Source organism: Oryzias melastigma, linkage group LG12 (genome assembly GCF_002922805.2).
Source record: "Oryzias melastigma strain HK-1 linkage group LG12, ASM292280v2, whole genome shotgun sequence".
In the NCBI taxonomy this organism is placed as follows: Eukaryota; Metazoa; Chordata; class Actinopteri; order Beloniformes; family Adrianichthyidae; genus Oryzias; species Oryzias melastigma.
In genome coordinates this window covers 1,989,251-2,008,471 of record NC_050523.1, presented here as the reverse complement: position 1 = coordinate 2,008,471, position 19,221 = coordinate 1,989,251, and the positions used below count along the sequence as shown (strand labels likewise).

The following is a 19,221-nucleotide window of genomic DNA, read 5'->3' as shown; positions in this document are numbered from 1 at the left end:
CACCAGGTGGAGGGTGGACTCCTTCTGGATGTTGTAGTCGGACAGGGTGCGGCCATCTTCCAACTGTTTTCCGGCAAAGATCAGCCTCTGCTGGTCGGGAGGGATGCCTTCCTTATCCTGGATTTTGGCCTTCACGTTTTCAATTGTGTCACTGGGCTCCACCTCCAGGGTGATGGTCTTTCCAGTGAGGGTTTTCACAAAGATCTGCATCTTGACACTTCAAATAAAAAAACAAAAGCAGCAAAGTTAAATGTCAAAGTCCAGTGATTAACAACCAAATGACAGAAATTAGCTTAATAGCCTTTTAGCTCCTGTAGAAATCAGTAACTTCGAAGCCTCAAATGATATTCAATTCATGACATTATATCACAAATATATTTTTTTCCAACAAAGCAGAGCCTACAATCGATATTTAATGCGTACATTTTATGGTAAATAACAGAAACAGACAGGTTGAGGCCTTCTTCCTGGTCGATTAGCATGCTAAAGCTAAAGCCGCACCCATCCTGAACGGTGAACCATGACGTGGCGTTTATCACAGAAAATGGTTAAAACTTCACGTTACGACATACATGTTAAATCACACCTTCGATATACGAGAATGAGTATTAAGAAAATCTTTGAAAAACTCGCCGTCAAGAGCAGAAGCTAGCCGGCTAACGATGCTAACAAACCGAAACCGCCAGAAAAAGCCGGTTTGCTCTCGTTCCGTCGTTGTGACGCATTTTCTTTAAACTGAACAATTTATCGTCACTTGAAGCTTTTATTTAAAGACGATAGTTATCTGAAGTCTTTAAACACAGTTTTTGAAGATGAAATCGTATTTAAAACTAGTTTTAAATATGAGCTTATTTTAAAGATGGAATTCTACTTGTGACGTAAGCTTTTATATAGACTCGATTTTGTTGATGATAAACATTCAACACTTTTTCAAGTAAGATTACCTAAAACTTAAAGTACAAAAACAAATCAAGACAAAGAACTTACAAACAAATTGTTCCCACCGCTGAGAGACGAGATTGATCTGGATGCTGAGTCAGGAATGAACACGTAGGGCGCGGCGCAGCCGTATTTATACACCGCAGAGATATCCTTCCGCGCGCACTATAAACTGATATGAAAACGTCTCTGTAAATGTATATAATAAAGGTGGAACTCATTTTTCTGTTTATGCAGATTTATATTCTTTCTTATTTTTTTTATTAATTTGATTTTATTTTTTTAAACGTAGCGTGTTTGTAGAGCAGGGGTGTCAAACACAAAATCCAAAACACACCTAAAGTCGCGCCGTAAGAAGAGGATAAACATTTATTAAATACTCTAAAACTACATTTTTAAAACTTTAAAACCGTAACTTTTAACACAAATATTAACTAAATATATAGCATTACCTGCAATAATCATCGTGTGAATACTGTAAGCTGAATTTAGCCGCTGAAGATGCTAGTGCTAATAGCTAAATATGCTAATATTGATAGCTGAAAATGCTGAAGCTGATAGCTGAAAACGCTAAAGCTAATAGACAGCTAAAGCTAAATGCCAAATTAGCCTAAAAAACAAAGCAAAAAAATAGGTTAGCCAAAACAGCTGAAAAAGTGGCTAAGCTTCAAAATATCATAAAAAAAATGGGAAAAAGCCTAAATTAGCCGAAATAGCTCGTATGTAAATATTAGCCTAATTCCAAAACAGCCTGAAAAAAGAAAAAAGAAAAATGAATTTACTCAGAACAGTTAGCATGTAGCGGAAGTTTTAGCCGAACTCCACAATAGTCTGAAAAACGTAAAAAAAAAATTGCCTAAATTAGCCGTAACAGCTAGCCTGTAGCTGAGATATTTGCTGAACTCCAAAACAGATTTAAAAATCTTAGTGTAAATTACAACCAATTTTCTTTTTTGAATGTACATTGTTGTTTTAACTGTTGTTGAGTTTATTGCATCTTTATATGGCTTTACAGCGCCTCCCTGTGGTTGTTTTTTGTAACATGCGCAACATCTTCTGTTTTTCCGTTAAAGCATGTCGCTGTTTTTTCTTGGATGCGCACACACAAGGACGGTATGCTTGGATGGAGTCAACAGTTCATTTTTTGTAGATAGCACCCCTTTGTAAGTGGAATGAGGTCAAATATAGATACAATGTTGATTTAATTTTTGTATTTCTTAAAGTGAATATAAATATTTTATTTTAATTTACGGAAATATGTTTGACAGTTCTTTAATTTGTGACGCACATCACACCCGTTACACAATGTTAACTGACACATTTTTTGTATATTGAAGAAGACTTTGTTATATATAAGTGAAACTGAAAAGTGTCTTTGTTGTGTTGTTGTTTAGTTTTCACAGTGCATTAGTACTTTGGATGGTTGTGTCAAAGGGACCAATAAAGTACGTACTTGTTTGAAGCTCGAAGCATCTTGGTAATGATGACCACAAAGGGGCAGCTACACTTAGTAAATGCCAAAATAATCCAAAAAGCTAGCAGAATGCTCATTTTTAAAACTGTAAATTTTAACATTGTGAATAATAAAAAGGCAAGAATAGAACTAGAAAGTTAGAAATGAGTATAAGATAACATCGGGTCATTAATAACAGCAAAATAAAATGATCTAAAGGGCCGGATAGAATTACCCCGGGTGGCCGGATCCGGCTGTACTGAGAAAGCGTGCTCCGCTGTAGTGAGCTAGCAAGATCCGCTGTAGCGAGAGAGCGAGCTATGTTGTATCAAGCTAACAACCTCCCCTATAATGAGCTATCGAGCTCTACTGTAGCATGCTAGTGAGCTCATCTGTAGTGAGCTAGCATTATCCACTGGATTGAGCTAGCAAGCTTCGCTTTAGCGAGCTAGGAGCTACGTTGACACGTAGATGGAAGGAAGGATGGATGGATGTACCGAAAAGTAAGCATGTATACTTACATGAGTATGTATGTACGTATGTTTGTGTATTTACCTACATACACAATTAAGTATATATACTTACATATATATTAATGTACGTACGTACAAAAGTAAGTACTTAACAGTGACATTGGTGTAAATAATATATAGATGTGGAGTATGTATTACTGAGCAATGTACTGAGTACTGGCTGAGAGTATTTCAGTCAACATGTTAAAAAAAGTTTGTTCTTACTCAACAATGAAGAAACACATCTAAGAACGTTTTTGTTCGGACTTGTTTACTTGCAGCTGGTGTTTTTTGTTTGTTCATAAACTGAGTCAGATTTCACTGGAGGTTCTCACCATCAGAGTGGAGCCGCCACCCCCCACCCCCCGTCATTCAGCGCCTCAGTTGGGGGGAGTATAAGAAATGATAATTGCTTTCTTGCCTTGACATGAGTTTGGTTTTGAACTGGTAGCATCTAAACAAAACAGAGTCTAAAATCTAAATCCGTGTTTCTGACAGATGCTTCTCCATGAATGTATAACATATAGCAGTTAATGTCTTTCTCTGTTCATTTTCTTTCCACAGATAATGAACTCACCACATTAACTTCAGGCATTCAGAGCTGCTCCTTGGATGTCTTTTGCTTCATTAAACTTGTGTGGGTAGTACCCCCAGAGCCCCCGACATCATCAAGCATCTGTTAAAAACTCCTCTAGAGCTGGGGAAAATGCAGCAGCAAAGCCTTTGATAATTGCTAGCATGGCAGGAAGCCCCATGCTCTCATTAGCATCCACGCAACATGAGGGATCAGAACATTAGAGAGGGTTGGAGGTGGAAAAATGCACCCATCAGGGTACATTAGCAACACAACAGCAGTCAGATCAAAGGAAATCTGTTTGTCTAACACAATCTGGGACAAAGTTACAAGAGCTATTAAAAAAAGTTTTATAATTGTCAAGTTTGGACTTGAGAGAGAGAAAGCAGTTTATAGGAAGTGAAGAGCTCATTTCTGTGTATGAAGCCACGGACACATGATACAGAACAGAACAGAGTTAAATTTGATCGCACGAGGGGCCAAAATCCAAAACACGCCTTAAGTCACGGGACGATTATTGAACACTCCAAAAAAACTTTTTTTTAAACTTTAAAACTGTAACTTTTTTAACATATTATGAACTAGATATATAGCATTACCTGTGATAATGCTAGTGTGAATGCTGTAAACGGAATTCGGCTGCTGAAGATGCTGAAATTGATAGCTAAAAATGCTAAAGCTAATAGCTAAAACTGATAGCCAGCTAAAATATTAGCTAAATGCCAAAAAAAAAGCGTAAGTTAGCCAAAACAAAAAGCATATAGCTGAAAAAAATATCTTAAAATATCCTAAAAAACAATGAAAAATAGGGCAAATTAGCTAAAACAGCTAGCAAGTAGCTGAAATATATATAAAAAAATCTTGGTAAATACCAAAATAGTCCAAAAAGCTAGCAGAATGCTAACTTTTAAAACTTTAAAACTGTAACTAAAAATACAGGAATATTATTCCAGAATGAATCAACTTAAACCTAAAATAACTTTCAATATTTTACTCTCCGTAAAAATATATTTTGTCAAAATTATACAAGTTAGAAATGAGCTCAAGATAACATCAGGTCATTAAAAACAATAAAATAAAATTATCTGGAGGGTCGGATCCGGATCCGGCCTCTTAGGTAAATTTGTGTTTTTTATTTTTCACTACATGGTTTATCGTAGATGTCCGTGTTTTGGTAGTTCTGGTTGCTTTTTTGGAATCTGTAAACTTTGTGTAAAGAGCAGAACTGTCTCCTGGGTTTGTTTAAACTTTGCAGCCTAAATCCACATTGACACATCCCTGGAGGCTTCAATCAATAATCAGCAGAGCCACCTACTCAGTCGACCTCCCCTAAGGCTGCAGAAAACCATTTACAAGGTTGGCCCAAAGTATTCAAAGACAAGAAAAATTTAGAAATGAAAAAGAATTTAAACCTGCTTCAGAATTTCGAGGTTGCTGGGGCCTATCCCAGATACTGTTGGGTGAAGGTAGTGGGGGATGGCGGTGCCAAAACTAGAAGCACGGCTGAGCCAGGAGCCAGACAGTCGGGGGGAAGCAACACGTGAACATCCGTCTTCAGTTGCTGAGCTTTTACATTGCGTGTATTTATTTATTATTTTATTGTTGTGTTTTTATAGCGTTTTTTTTTTTGTAGCCTGGTATTTTAGTCACAAACTCCTGGGTTATTTTATCTCTTCTTTGACAGGCTCCTGGGTCCAACAAAACGGACAGAGGGCCCAGCTGTCCCCGTTAAATTCAATAAACTCGTTTGAACTCTCCTTTGATCTGGGATCCCGGGGATGAAATTTGAAGAAAAAGAAGGTTTAAATTCTTATAAAAAAACCTGTAAAACAAGAAAAATATTCCAAAACAGTTCAATTAATTCCACCTTAAAAAGAACACACATATATACATACAAATAAAAAAATCTTACAGTTCTCAAATCCTTTTTACAGTTTTTATTCAAGTTTTACAATTTATTTAGTCAAACTGTTAACATTTGTCTCCTCAAATGAAAATGTACATTTATCAATCTGCATAAAACATCACATATACAGTACATCAAAATAAATACATTATCTGGTGTGTTGACCGAGCTTGCACTTGAATATCGATCATTAAACTACAGCTACGTTATTCACATCTGCAACGACGCATGTTCCTCTCTTCACCGCTCCGTCACGACTGGTCCAGACCTTCGGCGCCAATCAACCAGCCGAACTTTGAGAAAGAGAAATGAGAGCACAGAGCTGCGGGTTCCCAACCACTGAGTTATGGCTAAAGCCAGAAGGAAAATGAAGGGAAGAGCTTTGAAGGAGGGGGTTCTGGGACAGGTAAACGCAGATTATTCATTTGAACATGATGGCATCTCTACAGCTTTAAAACTCTTTTAATAGTAAAGGAAGAGTCAATTATGCTTGATTGTAAATTAGTTCAGACAATAAACTGTTCCTTATAAGATGTCCCTAATAATACACTCAGTTGGAAACACAGCCGACCGTTTTTGCTTTGCTTTAGTTGTTGGTAATAATTCTAACACGGAGAAGATTCAAGTCCACACAGACCAATCAGGGGCTGACTTACCATAAGGCTAAGGTAGCCAATTGCCTAATAGTAATAATAACATAAATACATATTGGTGTTTTATTTTTCTGAAGGGTGAAGTCAAACTTTGAGCTTCTATTGGGTTGTAATCAAATCAACCTGAAGGTCTCTTTAAGTCCTGAAGGTTTCAGACCCTGATCGTAGTCCAGGAGTCTGCAGCCTGTGGCTCTTTAGTTCAAATAAAATGTTTTTAAAAATGTAAAAAGTAACTGTAAATGAAGTAAGCGTTAAAAAAAAAATAAAGTTTAAAAAAAAAGTAAATAAACTTTATTCAACAGTTGAAGGACGGTATGAATCATTCAGCGAGGATCTTAATAATTCTCCATCAATCTTTTGTAGTTTATCAACGTCATACTGACACATTTCAGCTTCATTTATCACAAAAACATCCACTTATTACCAGTATGAAAAATGAGAATGAAAGCTACATTAAGTTATAATCCACTGGATTATAAAGCTGATTTTCTATTTGTGAACAAATTCAAGGATTTAAAGTGGTTTTAATCATAGACTGTATATAAAATAACTGGACGAAGCAACCCCCCCTCCTTCCGTGTTCCATATAGGAAGTACCACTGGGTTGCAAAAAGGCCAAAGTCCCATTGACTTACATTGAGAAACAGACAGTTATTTCTCAGTCATTTTATATGTCAGAATAATCATTCTTCCTCTGCTGCTTTCTGATTAACTTCTTTTTTCTAATCCTAATTTTTTTTCAAAGATTTTTTTCCATTATCACAAGTTATTAGAGTTATAAATTGACCAATCAGATGGCTCAATAAGTGTTTGTGGGTCTGACGTCGACCGTCTGGGGGGTTTGAGTGACAGGTGACGGGTAGCCAATGGGAGCAGACTTCATCAATGGCTCCGTCAAAAGACCTTTAACACCTACTTTACAATTCAACAATGTACCAATCATTGTCCTACTGTTGTTTTCCTCAGTGGAATGTACCGATGCAGCAGTTTAAAACAACAAGAGACCCATGCTCTCCACATTTTTAGATGAGGATTTACTCTGTAGAAATAGATTTCACTCTGAGGTTATGTGCTTTGGACTTTTTTCTTTGTTTAATGTTCATTTTTCACTTTTCACTCGTATTTTCAAACAGAAAAAAGATCCAGCTGTTCACTTGTTAGGATGGTTATTTATTTTAAATACCGCTGAACGCGCTTCTCACGTGCATCTGATCAGACTGTAAACCTGCATGTGAAGTAACGCTGTGGCTCGCGCGAGGGGGCCGCGCGCAGTTCGGGCACAGCGTCACCCAAATGCTCCTTTTATCTCGACAAAAAGGAATAAATGTAAGTAAATCCAAAAGGACCGCTGACAGAATCAACTGTTGGAATGGTTCTCCCTCAAAGGCTTCAGCAATGACTTGTACAATTCTCTCGAGGCGACGACGATGAAGTTGGCTTCCGATTCACAGCGAGAGCGTTCCACTGTATTTTTCGAACTCAGACCACCTAAAAACAGGTCCTGTTCGGAAAATTCGGAAGCCAGCTTCACGGTCGTCTCAAGCCAGCGTTTACATCCGCGGTCTCATGGTCGAGGCGTGGAAAGAGGCAGACGGTTGCAATAATCTCACTCCTGATTGGCGACAGTACTTCCTGTAGATTCGATGACTCAGCTATGACTCAGACCAATCGCTGGAGATTGTTTGCAAATGGCGGTATCCATTTCAGGAATTGACGGGGAAAGCGGCGGCCTACTTTCGCGAGGAGAGGAAGTAATGCATTTCCAATGGGGGACCTCAGTGCTTGCTTTGTCCATTAATTTTTACAGTCTATGGTTTTAATAAATGGTAGAGGTCACTTAATTTAATAGTTTTTGTTGATTATATTTATGAATTTGTGGTTGAAATGCTCCAGAAACTGTAAAATAAACCGTTTTTTAAAATATCATTGATGACTTCACAGTTCTCGCTGCATTGACGTGATCCTATTTTGTAGGATGTCTTTTATTTTGAAAGGAAGTCATGCAAAGCTATGTCAAAAGTGATAAACTATTTCATATAAAAAAAGCAATTTCTCTTCATGTTTATGTTTATCTTATAGTATCATGTCAGTAACAAAAACATAAATATAAATCAGTTCCTAATTTTCTAAAGAGTGAGTGAAGACTTTGAGGCTCCTACTGGGTTTTGGTTGGTGATAAATCGACCTGAATGTCTCTTTCAGTTGCAGAATCCTGACCTAGTCCATCAGAAGGTCTTCCTTGTTATCTATTGTGGACACCTCTCTACACTCTTAAACAATAAGACGGCAACCTCTCCAGCAAGACCAAAGAGCTGTCAAAGGACACCAAGGACAAGATTGTATCCCTGAAAAAGATTGAGATGAACTAATCCACAACAATCAAGCAGCTTGATGAGACGAGAACTGTTGGATTTGTCGTCTTTAGAAAATGGTTAACATTCTGTGTTTGTTGGGAAATGTATTTTCCTACAATAAACTCTTGAGGGTGTCGTCACTATTTGTGTGTTATTGCTTGTGTGGCTTTCTGGGTAAACTTGGCGGTGCAGCCTCTTGTAAAATTGCTACCGTTTGCGTTGCATTTTTGCCGTTTTCATTTCTGTTACTAATCTGACTTTTAGTCAATTTCCGAGAGAGAGCAGGCTCTGCAAACAGCTCTGATCTATTTCTGGTGGCTCGCCTGACTCTCGTCTTGTGAGCCGCGACCAAATCTCGTGGGTCACCACCAAATCTCGTGGTTCGCGACCAAATCTCGTGGGTCACCACCAAATCTCGTGGTTCGCGACCAAATCTTGTGGGTCGCGACCCACGAGTCTCTTGGGCCTTGAGTCGCGAGCTGCCTCATCAAAGCTTCAATTCCAGTTTATACAATAAATTGAACATTGGATCGTCTTTTGATATGGTGGATTTATTTTATCCCATAATATTATCCCTTCTGGCATGTCAAAAGACACACCGATGTCCAATTTATGGTATAAAAATTGTAAATAAGATTCCATGAGGCAGCTCGCGGGTCACAGCTCACGACTGTGGGTCAAGATCCACGAGATTTGAGTCGTAACCCAAGAGATTTGAGTCGCGAGCCATGAGCTTTAAGTCATTACCCACAAGATTTGGTCGCGACCCAGGAGATGTGAGTCGCAGACCCACGAGATTTGAGTTGCAACACGCAAAATTTGGTCGCAACCCAAGAGATTTGAGTCGCAACCCAGAAGATTTGGGTCGCAGACCCACGAGATTGGGTCACGACGCATGAGATTTGAGTCTCAGACCCACAAGAGTTGGTCGCTACCCAGGAGATTTGAGTCGCAACGCATGAGATTTGGTCACGACCCAGGAGACATGACTCAGGCGAACCACAGCAAATAGGTCAGAGCTATTTGCAGCGCCAGCTCTTGCTGCAATTTCCTAAAGCAAACTGTTACTTTTTCCCAAGTGGCCACTTGTGGTAATGCGTTGACATCTCTCTAATCTCGTTTTTTTTTTACCAGTTTGTCTTTCTGAATTAGATCCAAAAATTGTCTTTTTTTTAACCTCTAAAGGATCCAACCCCCTCTCCCCAGCAGTGTCATCTCACTTCTCTTTCTGCACCACATGTCGGTCAGCAGATGATCTTTGGGTATTTTCAGTCCATCTTTCATCTCCCATCACCCCCTCTCTGGTCCGTCTCTGGATCCTCTTTGTTCAATCTCTCCCATTTAGGTGTAGAAAAGCTTTCACATCACAGGAGGGCGAACAGGATCAGAGTCTGCGTCTCGTAGCAGAAGGGGCAGGACATCATCGTTTGTATTTACATTGCCTCCTCCTGGCCGGAGCGGGGCAGGTGGGGAAGATGGAGGGTCAGGGCGGGTCCGTCGGGTCAGAATGTCCTTCTCATATTGAAACTTCGTACTCTCTTGTGTCCTGCTGAGGAGAGAACACACAGTGACAGCGTTACAAATATGCAAAGGCACTGAAGGATGCTAATGAGCGTCCTTGTACTTACTCCTCCGGTCTCGTACAGCGGGTTGTCGAACTCTGTTTCTACAGTGATCTGTCGGTAAGGATGGGGATAGATGAGAGGCAACCTCAAGTTGGAGTGGTATCGGCACCTAGTGGGCAGAAAAACGACACGATGAAAGAAAACAGGAAAAATGGTTTTAACATACTAGAGAGCGTTGTGACTTTATTACTAGAATTTTTTACATCTATTCTATTTCATTATTTAATTGTCGCAGGGCTGCCACAAATGATTATTTTAAATGTCGACTAATCAACAATCATTTTTTAATCACCTAATCGGGTCATGCACAAAGTGGATGTAAAGCACACATCTTAGCCATCATTAGCTTTAAACAAACTAAAATTAAAGATAATTATGACGATAGTTTAATAAACTTTTAATGAATTGTGCAGCCTCAATCCTTCATTAAGTTTATGGGATTAAAACAAGATTAAATCAAATGAGAGAAATAAGGAATATTCTTTCCATCAAACACATTTTGACAGGTGACCTTTGACCCTACACCATCCATCAAACTCGTTTTGACAGGTGCCCCGCCCCTCAAGATGACAAAACAATTTAATATCAATTTTATATATAAAGTGTATGTAGGGTCAAAGGTCACCTGTCAAAATGAGTTTGAGGGAAAGTATATTCCTGATCTCTCTAATGAAGTCGGCATCTGAAATAACTTTTTACTAAAGATAAAGTTTTTACCTCACTGACTTAACACTAGAATTCCTAAGCCTGCGCAAATTTGCGCAGGGAAGAGTCCCCCCCTCTAGTCCGAGAGCCCATTGTTGTGTCATGGTGGGTCCCTGATGAGCCATTAACTTGCCCATGTATATGTTAATGCAGCATGTAGTACCTAATGTGTATTTGAACTAACAGGTTGTGTGGGGGTTGGAGTTACCTGATGCATGTGGACAAGTATAGGCTTTCCTGCTTTTACTCACGTTTGAACTAAAGTTCCATCTCATTCCTAACCCAGAGTTCAATATGATGTTGCTCCACCTTTTGCTGCTATTGCAGCTTCAACTCTGCTGGGAAGGCTGTCCACAAGGTTGAGGAGAGTATATATAAGAACTCTGGATCATTCTTCCAAAAGCTCTTTGGTCAGGTCACACTGATGTTGGTGGAGAAGGTCTGGCTCTCAGTCTCTGCTCTAATTCATCTCAAAGGTGTTCTATGCCGTTCAGTTCAGGACTCTGTCCTCCATGTCTTTATGGACCTTGCTTTGTGCTCTGGTGCACAAAAATGTGCAGAGCCCGCTCCAAACTGTTTCCACTAAGGTTGGGAGCATTGTCCAAAATGACCGTCTAGTGGCGGAATCTGGAATGCATGTCAAACTTAAATTTAAACATGACATTCTGCATTGTGCAATCAGGAAGTCATTGTTGATGGTTTAAAGGCATTTGTCTGTGTTAAAAATACTTATTTCACCTGCAAATTTAAACCTTACAATCTGCATTGCGAAATCAGGAAGTCATTGTTGATGGTTTAAGGTGATCACCACAGCACTACTTTGAGAAGGGGAGGGGGGCATTGCAGCAGAAGCTGAAAGTTCCAGGGATTCTAGTGTTAAATAATGAAAAAAAGTTTAAAAAAAATTTGGTGCTGAACGATCATAACTTTGTTCAACTTTACAACACTCTTACTCTTCATAATATGAAGTAACGACTAATCTACTATTAAATTAATCAACTATTTTTGACCAATTTGGGCTAATTTGCCCTTTAGCTTATATGTTAGCTGGCTATCAGCTTCAGCGATTCCAGCAATTAACTTCAGAGTTTTCAGCTATCAATTTCAGCATCTTCAGCTATCAGCACTAGCATCTTCAAAGGCCAAATTCAGCTTACAGCATTTACACTAGCATTATCACAGGTAATGCTATATATCTAGTTCATAATTATGTCAAAAAGTTATGGTTTTTAAAGTTTTGGAAATGTAGTTTTAAAGTGTTCAATAAATGTTAACTCTGTTCGGCCCGTAACCTCAGGCGTGTTTTGAATTTTGGCCCCTTGTGTGGTTGAGTTTTCCTGCTATAGGTTAACAAGGGCACCAAATGGCCTCTGATCTGCGGCGCTTTCGTGTCCAGTGTGAAACCGACCCGGCGTCACAAAGTCAAGCTTTTATAAAACTGCTGTTTTTGTCTGTGTCTGATCCATCATGATTTGAATAAAGAAGCAATTTTATTTAAAATTAATTTATAAATTAGAAAAAACATGTTGAAAACACCATTTTCATTGGAGTAGGTCTCTAAAGAGATTTCTTTTTTATTCTAATATTTCATTAAATTTAATTCTTATAGTGTTTCATTTGCAAAGCTTTGTTTGTTGGCGCTTATAACACAAAATAATATTAATAATTGTTCTGTGTCATGCAAGAAATAAGACATTATGCTCATACCGCGTGACGTAGACGTAAGCCCCTCCCAGCAGCACAGACAGCAGCAGGACAAGGATGAAGATGGCCAGCGCTACATTTCCTCCATCCAGAGGAGACCCGGCTGTTGCTTCTGCAACTGATAACGTACACAAAAACACTCGTTTAAAACAACCCAGGAAGAGCGTGTTCCTGAATCTGACGGTCAGCAAACGGGCGGGCGATGCAGTGGGGTAAACACAGCCGGGGGGACAAACAAACAGAAAGGGCATGGAGCTGAGCAGGCAGATGTTTGCAGGGGCAGCAGATGGACGGACACAGGTGGACTCACCTTCCAAAGCATGGTTGCCAAAGCAGTCATGGTTGGCTGCAAGACAGCATTCTGTCAGTAATCGCATATGAAAATCAACACTTCTATAAGAAATGACAGTTCTCTGATCCCCTTCTCCTCATTATGACTGTGGATCAAGCTCTAAACACTGATCGTCATGTTTTCATGAAGAGATAAAACAGATGCAAGAATGTGGAATGATTTCAATTTTTAGGAAAATAAAAAAGTTTAAGTCTTCAGAACAGTACATAAACAAGTAGAAGTGTGTGTGTGTATATATGTATGTATATATATATATATATATATATATATATATATATATATATATATAAAAATACAAGATAGTGGTCTCTGTTTGAGGTCAAAGGTTGACAAAACGCTGTGGTTGTAGTCTCATTCTGGCAGTCCATGTGTGATTTTTTTTTTGTTTTTTTGTTACCATATTGTACAACAATATGAAAATTGTCAAATTTCATACTTTGCCACAAAACGGCCACCCAGCCAGGATGTCGGTCACTTTTGCCCAAAATTAATTTCTGCCGAGTTCTGGGCACATGTCGACATGTCAATGTCAGTGTGTGGCGGATGTCAAGCTTTCACTCAAAGGCGCAGTACGAAAGACGAATTGTGAAGCAAAATGGTTCTTTTAGTCCAGGACTACTGTAGGTTGACTTAATAATGTAACATTCAGCCATCTGATTGGCTGCTGAAAGGAGAAAGGCTGTTTGATCAGTTTAGACTCCAGGTGTCTGAGGTTGTGACGAGAGTTTGCGTCTATAAATCTGTTTGTAGACAAAAACAAAAATATATACAAACATATACACACACACACACACACACAAAGTATATATATATACACACAAGCATATAAATACATATATACATACAGACAATATATATATATATACAGTATACATATATACACCTACATATATATCTATTAAAACATATATATGTAGATATGTACACATACACATACACATATATACACACATAGATATATATATATATATATATATATATATATATGTGTGTGTGTGTGTGTGGGGGGGTGTATGTACACATATATACATATATATATATATATACACACAAAATAATTATAAATACATATACATATATACACACATATACATGTGTATATATGTACACATATACATACATACACACACACACAAATATATACACACATACACACACGCATACAATATATATATACACATATATACACACACAAAAACTATAAATACACACACACAAATATATATATATACAGTATACATACTGTATATACACCTACATATATATCTATTAAAACATATATATATATATATATATATATATATATATATATATATATATATATGTAGATATGTACACATATACATACACATATATACACATATATATATATGTGTGTGTGTGTGTATGTAAACATATATATACATATATACACACACAAAATAATTATTAATACATATACATATATATATATATATATACATACACACACTTACACAAAAATATATACACACATATGCACACGCATACAGTATATATATAAATATATGTGTGTGTGTGTGTGTGTGTGTGTGTGTGTATGTACAGATATATATATCTATATATATCTATAGGCACACATATACATGTGTACATATGTACACATATACATACATACACACACACAAATATATACATATATACACATACCCTACTATATTTATGTGTATGTATATATTTTTATACATACATATAATAAATATAGCAGGGATCTTGAGCTGTTTATCACATATCACGCTGCTCCCTTCATGATCAATCCGCCCAAAATGTACATAGCGGTTGTGTGACGCGACCTTCTCCTCCAGCATTACATTCAACCTGTGGAGCGAAACACCTGAACACCCCCGTCTTCATCACAGGAGGATCACTCATCTGTCAGCTTCCTGTCCTTGATAACATTTGTAGAAGAGCAGCAAAGAAATGTTTACATGTTTGAGAACAGGGTTTAGTGGACCGTCATCTGCATGCATCAGGATGAGGTCGCGGTCCAGACCAAAGCGAGGAGCAAAAAAAATCTTTAAAACTGTTTTCATGCAGAAAGCTGAAGAAAAATGCAGCAAATCAAAGACAGCAATGTACTGAAGTTTCAGGCTCAGCAGAAACGTTTAGACAGTTTTTTCTCCAAAACAGCAAATTATAGTTTAAACTTTCTGCCCATTAATTCTGGAATTTTCTGTCCTGACACATGGAACATGTTTAACAGCACCATGACCATTTGCATGAAAAATACAAAGAATGTAAATGTACTAAAACATCTGGCAGGAAAATGTAAATAATCATAAATAAATAATACTATCAACTTAAACTGTTGCTGCAGGAAGTAAAAGTGAAAAGTGGAATTCTTTAAAGACTGACTTTGGGTTTAATCAGGAAAAGTTTCATTCTGCCAGAAGAAGATAAGACACTTCTCTGTTTGTCCTCATAAAGAGAAGAAGATAAAGATTTCATCTATGATTTATCTTTATGCCGCGTTATATCATCTGCCTTTGTTTAATCAAAGTGCTTCTTTGGTGTTATTTCAGAGGAATGATAGACGTGTAGAACGCTCGCTCTGGTTTGGGTTGAAAGCTTGACGGATAAGAAAAAGCGTCAAAATGACTGTTTGATGTGACTGACATCGCTCCACAAAGACAGATTCCAACGTTTTAAAGGTCTGGAACATTGACACTATATGAGAACTGGACTGAGGGACTCCTCCCCCTGGTCTTCCGAACAGAAAGTACCTGCCAAAATCCCATAGACTTCAACAGAGAAATAAACATTCATTCTATTGGTCAGAATAACCATTCTTGCTCCGATACCTTTTTTTTAACATCTTCTTGATTATCCTCTTTTTTATTATATTTATTCAAATTATAAACCGACCAATCAGATGTTTCAATAAAAGTAGGTGGAGCCTGTTGGCTCCCACGTTCGATGTTCAAACCGTTTGAATTAGAGGTTTGTATTGGCAAGAAAGATACAATACGTATCCCAATATATTTGCTGCAATACGAAATGTATTGAGATGTTTTTCAAGGCAGTACAAGTCAATATTTTACTTTCTTTAAATTGTCTCTTTGAAAAAAGCTAAATCTGAATATTAACTACAGAAATGTATAAAATACATTTTATTAAATGGTCAACTGCATCTCATAGACAGGTTGCTTTTATCCAAGAAAATTCATTTTCTTTTGGTAATTTAAAGAATATTTTTTCAACACCCAATGTCTTATTTTCACTGTAAAATATTTTTAGCACAGGAACCGGTAAAGTTCTTCATGTATGGGGAGAAAATAAAGAGCTTTGCATTTCCAACATTGCTAAATGTAGCTGATGCAGCCAATGAGCTCAAAGCCCCGCCCCCATGTGAAATTAGGATCCGCTCAGCAGCGAAAACTCAAAAACTCTGAATTGAAACTGAAAAAAAGGGACTTAAAAGCAAAGACTGAGAAACCAAAAAAAGGAAAGTTAAAAGTACAACTAAACATTTATTTAATAGGCTAATATTCACATGCTAGTTTTGGCTAATTTAGGCTTTTTTCAGTTTTTCAGGATAATTTGAAGTTTAGTTATTTTTTTCAGCTACATGCTAGCTGTTTTGGAATTTAGCTAAGTTTTTTTTGTTTTGTTTTTAGGCAAATTTGGAATTTAGCTACTATTTTAGCTGGCTATCAGCAGCAGCGTTTTCAGCTATTAGCTTCACTGTTTTTAGCTATCAACTTCAGCATCTTTAACTATCAGCACTTGCATCTTCCTCGGACAAATTCAGCTTACAGCATTCACTCTAGCATTATCACAGGTAATGCTATATATTTAGTTCATAATAATGTTCAAAAGTTACTGTTTAAAATAAACAACATAGTTTTATTGTGTTCAATAAATGTTTATTCTGTTCGGCCCCCGACCTAAGGTGTGTTTTGGATTTTGGTCCCTTGTGTGGTTGAGTTTGACGCCTCTGATCTAAAATAACTTTATACCGGATGTTACTGAACAAAACTAATCAAACTACAACATGTTCAGTTTCAGCTAAAACTGAGGAAATCGGTTTCAAGGGAAAATATATTTGTTCAATAATTTATATTAAACAACTAAAAGTGTGAAATTAGAACATGTTAAATGTCATATGTTATCAATAGAAACATGGAGTAAACATGCTCTCCATAATCTCCAACAACGTCTGGTTCCAACATGGCGACTGAATTGACTTCATTAGGTTGGAGCCGGAATAAACCCTTTTCTACGGATGACATCACACTCAGCCGGTCCAGTTCTCATATTAGGTCAATGATCTGGATACGTTCTATGATGAGTTATGTTCTGTTTGTCCCTTAACCTTCACTAAAAACTTTGTGGAGGTTTTGGGAAACCTCTGAGGTAAAAAAGAAACATCAAAGAACCTAAAACTTTTGTAAAAATCGTGCTCAAAGACTCACCTCTGCAGAGAGGAAGCGGGCCGCTCCAGAACGACGGGCTCCCAAGGATGCATTTAATTGCAACCTCTCCTATGAGCTCGTAACCTTGGTAACAGACGAAGGTGAGCGACTCGCCCGGCAGGTACAGCTTCTTGGACAGGATCAGGTAGCCGTTTTCAGGAAGACCCGGGTTCTCGCAGGAGACAGAGTCCTCCGCTAAAGAAAGAAACAAAAGAAACAACGTTCAGCGGTTTAAGCGTCGGAGCTGGACTGAAAGGCCGACAGCGTTTGGCTGACGTGACACGACCCCCAGATGATCTCCACCTCCTCCTCCAGGTGGTGGAGCGCTGATTGGTACGGTGCGTTAGCACTCAATTTACATATCAAACACTTCCCTATGCATTAATGCTCTGAAAGAGCACACACACACTGCACATGTCAGCATCATAAATTAACCTCCGGCAGAGGAAGCTCCGCCTCCTGCTTGCAGAATACATTAGGAAAGTAGGAGAGGAATCCTTCATGTCAGCCTCTGATGAACACAGTGAAGATGATCCTGATCTCTTCAGGACCTCAGAAGGTTAAACTTCTCCAGGTGCAACACCTGATGTAGATCCTTCCCTAAAGGGGCGGGATCTGAACCGGACGCTCCACCACGATGCCACCGACGGTGTTTGTTCTGATACTCACAAACACAGTGGGGCAGTCGAGACGTCCACACCGGGGTGCCAGGCTCGCGGCCGTAGCAGGTGATGGTGGCGCCGCCCTGCAGGATGAACCCGGCGCTGCAGCTGTACTGAATGGTTGTTCCCACTAGCAGTTTGGGGTCGGACAGCGTCCTGGAGGCGTGTTCTACGTGACCCGGATCCGAACAGTACATGACTGCAGGAAGAAGACAACGCCAGACTTCCTTTAATCTTCTTCTGTTCAGGTGAAAATGAATTATTTTATTCATTAATTTAGAAAAACCAGGAGCAGGGAAGACGTGATATAAGATGGAATCAGGATGGAAATGTTTTCTCATTTAATATAAAAATGGAAATACATCTCAAACGGGACACAAATCAGAGATCTGATGGTCGACATGCTGGGTCAGCGGTCTCCATGACTTATTTTATGTTTGTCCGAGGATCCACCATGGAGAGATGAAAGAGACACGTGGATCTGGAGTTGCAGGTTGCAGTCACCTGGACTGAACTACGGCTGATGTATTTGTAGTGCGCCCTCTATGAGGAGACTCCAGAATTACAGGGAAACCAAAACACTATTAAGGATTATCATTGAAATTTATTAAATCTTGCTGAGCCAGATTAAATAGTTTAATGGCCCCCAGATTTTTGTTTGCCCACCCCCAGTTCAGACTATTGACTGTATCTGAGTACTGGACCGCCTGAATGTGATGTCATCCATTGAAAATACTTCACTTCCTGCTAAAACAAAATTAAGTTGATTCAGTCGCTTTTTTTTTTTGCAATAAGGACGCCACCATGTTGGAGCCAGACGTCACCAGCGGGCAGTGATTGGTTCTGGTTGGTCTGAGTCAACGTTTCTATGGCAACCAATCTATGGCCAATTAGGAGTGAGCTTGTTAGAAGGCCACACCTCCAATCTGTCAATTAAATGTTTTGAATGTTGGAAGTGGGGTTTAGCAGGCTCCGCCTACTTTTAATTGAGACATCTGATTGGTCAGTTTATAATTTGAACTACAGCAAGAATGTGAAAAAAGAGGATTATTAAGAAGATGTTTTAAAAATAAGGAATGGTTATTCTGACCAATAGAATGACCGAGGAAAAGCTGTTTATTTCTCTATGGGATTTTGGCTTCTTGGAGCCAACTCCAGGGGGGGAGGGGCCACTCAGTCCAGCTTTCAGATACAGTCAATGGTTAGACTGACTGCATCTTCCTACATGCTGCTCCGTCATTGGTGGATGCCCCAGCATCGAGTAGATGAAGTCTTTGATAGTGCTGCCACAAAGGATTATTTTAATAGTCGACTAATCGGGTCATGCCCAAACAGAATGTAAAGCCCAT

At 38.5% G+C, this 19,221-nt stretch overlaps 3 protein-coding genes across 7 annotated transcripts in view; 1 reads left to right on the top strand and 2 right to left on the bottom strand.

The window, feature by feature from the left end:
- Positions 1–217, top strand: part of slc4a5b (solute carrier family 4 member 5b) — a 44,302-nt gene extending 44,085 nt beyond the window's left edge. For both annotated transcript variants that reach the window (XR_004948822.1, XR_004948821.1), the window contains one exon: positions 7–217. The gene's annotated coding sequence lies outside the window, so the exon portion shown is untranslated. The remainder of the gene's footprint in view (positions 1–6) is intronic.
- The window catches only part of ubc (ubiquitin C), a gene marked incomplete in the record, with an annotated part of 2,044 nt that extends 898 nt beyond the window's left edge, over positions 1–1,146 (bottom strand). The window contains 2 exon segments of the mRNA XM_024299039.2: positions 1–217; positions 988–1,146. Of these exon segments, the coding sequence (XP_024154807.1) occupies positions 1–210 (210 nt within the window).
- Positions 1,147–9,465: 8,319 nt separating this feature from the next.
- LOC112163098 (seizure 6-like protein) overlaps positions 9,466–19,221 on the bottom strand; it is a 58,666-nt gene continuing 48,910 nt past the window's right edge. Inside the window, exons 12-17 of one of the 4 annotated variants that reach the window (XM_024299257.2) lie at positions 17,880–18,071; positions 17,211–17,405; positions 12,736–12,771; positions 12,429–12,543; positions 10,020–10,125; positions 9,466–9,940 (exon numbers count right to left, since the gene is read on the bottom strand). In XM_024299257.2, coding sequence (XP_024155025.1) covers positions 9,908–9,940; positions 10,020–10,125; positions 12,429–12,543; positions 12,736–12,771; positions 17,211–17,405; positions 17,880–18,071 — 677 coding nt within the window. In that variant the 3' untranslated portion in view covers positions 9,466–9,907. The remainder of the gene's footprint in view (positions 9,941–10,019; positions 10,126–12,428; positions 12,544–12,735; positions 12,772–17,210; positions 17,406–17,879; positions 18,072–19,221) is intronic. The other 3 variants (XM_024299259.2, XM_024299261.2, XM_024299262.2) reach the window with 3 other exon arrangements.